Source organism: Cariama cristata, unplaced genomic scaffold (assembly GCF_000690535.1).
Source record: "Cariama cristata isolate BGI_N322 unplaced genomic scaffold, ASM69053v1 scaffold21703, whole genome shotgun sequence".
Taxonomy (NCBI): domain Eukaryota; kingdom Metazoa; phylum Chordata; class Aves; order Cariamiformes; family Cariamidae; genus Cariama; species Cariama cristata.
In genome coordinates this window covers 25868-28102 of record NW_009606990.1, presented here as the reverse complement: position 1 = coordinate 28102, position 2235 = coordinate 25868, and the positions used below count along the sequence as shown (strand labels likewise).

The following is a 2235-nucleotide window of genomic DNA, read 5'->3' as shown; positions in this document are numbered from 1 at the left end:
GATAGTGTAGAGGTTTGTCCTGAGTCAAAAGTAAGGGAGAAACGTCTAGCTCCTTGCTAGCAGGAGTGGAGCTCTGTCGCACTCCTTTCCGTAGGATGTGGCTTTTGGGGGTGTAGAGATGGGCACCAGGAATGCACAGCTAGTGCAAGCACGGGCTTGCTTTACAGTAGCATGCTGGCACGCTGCAGTCACACTCCAGCCCTCCCATATCCACCACCTGAGAAACCCATGGTGATCTCCAGGAGGGCCCAATGCTTTTATTCATGTTGCTGTTTTCATGTGATGTTGGTTTAGTGATTGAGATTTGGGTAGTAAAAGAAGTAGGGTGCTGGTCTTGACGTTTTGTTTTGTTCCTTTCCTGCAGAATTCAATCCGGCACAACTTGTCACTCCACAGCCGATTCGTCAGGGTACAGAATGAAGGCACCGGGAAAAGCTCTTGGTGGATGATCAATCCAGATGGTGGAAAAGGCGGCAAGGCGCCCCGGAGACGCGCTGTGTCAATGGACAACAGCAACAAGTACACAAAGAGCAGAGGGCGGGCGGCTAAGAAAAAGGCAGCCCTGCAAACCGCCCAGGAGACAAGCGAGGACAGCCCTTCTCAGCTCTCCAAGTGGCCAGGGAGTCCCACCTCCCGCAGCAGTGACGAGCTGGATGCATGGACGGATTTTCGCTCCCGTACAAATTCAAACGCCAGCACCATCAGTGGCCGCTTGTCACCGATTTTGGCAAGCACGGAACTAGATGATGTTCAAGATGACGATGCTCCACTTTCTCCCATGCTGTACAGTAGTCCATCAAGCTTGTCCCCATCGGTAAACAAACCGTGTACTGTGGAGTTGCCTAGGTTGACTGATATGGCTGGGACAATGAATTTGAACGATGGACTGGCAGATAACCTCATGGATGATCTCTTGGACAATATAACACTCCCTCCCTCCCAGCAGTCGCCCACAGGAGGGATAATGCAGAGAAGCTCCAGTTTTCCTTATGGTTCCAAAGGCTCAGGGCTGGGTTCTCCGTCAGGTAGTTTCAACACCACCGTGTTTGGGCCGTCGTCCCTGAATTCCCTCCGCCAGTCGCCCATGCAGACCATTCAGGAGAACAAGCAGGCCACCTTCTCTTCCGTTTCTCATTACAACAACCAGACGCTGCAGGATCTCCTCGCCTCTGATGCACTTAGTCACAGTGATGTCATGATGACACAGTCTGACCCACTCATGTCACAAGCCAGCACAGCTGTGTCTGCCCAGAATTCCCGCAGGAATATAATGCTCCGCAATGACCCCATGATGTCGTTTGCCGCGCAGTCCAGCCAGGGCGGTCTAGTCAATCAGAGCCTGCCCCATCACCAGCACCAGTCCCACAACTCCTCTCTTAGTGGCAGCCGTGCCTTGTCCAGTTCTATCAGTAACATAGGCTTGAGTGACTCGAACGGCTTGGGATCCACCAAACATCAGCAGTCACCCATCAATCAGTCTATGCAAACACTTTCTGATCCGCTCTCAGGCTCCTCTGTGTACTCCTCTAGTGTGAACCTCCCGGTCATGGGACACGAGAAATTCCCAAGTGACTTGGATCTGGATATTTTCAATGGGAGCCTGGAGTGTGACATGGAGTCCATTATCCGCAGTGAACTCATGGATGCAGATGGGCTGGATTTTAACTTTGATTCCCTCATCTCAGCTCAGAACGTTGTCAGTCTGAATGTGGGGAACTTCACTGGTGCTAAACAAGCTTCATCACAGAGTTGGGTACCAGGCTGAAGGATCTTTGAGAACAGGGAAAATGGGCAAACAGGTCAGTGCCCCATAGATGTGGTAAAATAACTAGTTCCTTAGTTTTACTGGAGTTTGCACCAAACCAGTAATAGTTAGTGCACACTAATAATATTAATTCGGCTTGTGATGGCTTGCTGTGTGTTAGTATGCAACAGGCACAACCAAGAAACATTCAGAGGTGTGGAGGGAAACAAGGCTAAGCTGTAAAAGTTGTTTGGCTGCAACACTGTCAGCACGCATCTAATGCTTTGCGTCCTTCTTAATTTAGGCATGAGAAATGTTAATGACAAATCAGGCAAACCAAGGTGGAATGTTTGTGGGTTTTAGGAATCACAGAGCTCCAACTCGTCTTCTTTGAAGTAACAGATGGATTCTTCTCTGCAGCAGATGCCATGTGTAGTCAAGCTGTGTTACATAGGGATGGGGCAAGGGGCTTTGCAGTCAGGGGACCAGGG

At 50.2% G+C, this 2235-nt stretch overlaps 1 protein-coding gene across 1 annotated transcript in view; it reads left to right on the top strand.

Annotated features, from left to right (window-relative positions):
- Window positions 1–364: 364 nt before the first annotated feature.
- FOXO3 (forkhead box O3) overlaps window positions 365–2235 on the top strand; it is a gene marked incomplete at its 5' end in the record, with an annotated part of 14313 nt that continues 12442 nt past the window's right edge. The window contains one exon of the mRNA XM_009696573.1: window positions 365–1799. Coding sequence (XP_009694875.1) covers window positions 365–1765 — 1401 coding nt within the window. The remainder of the gene's footprint in view (window positions 1800–2235) is intronic.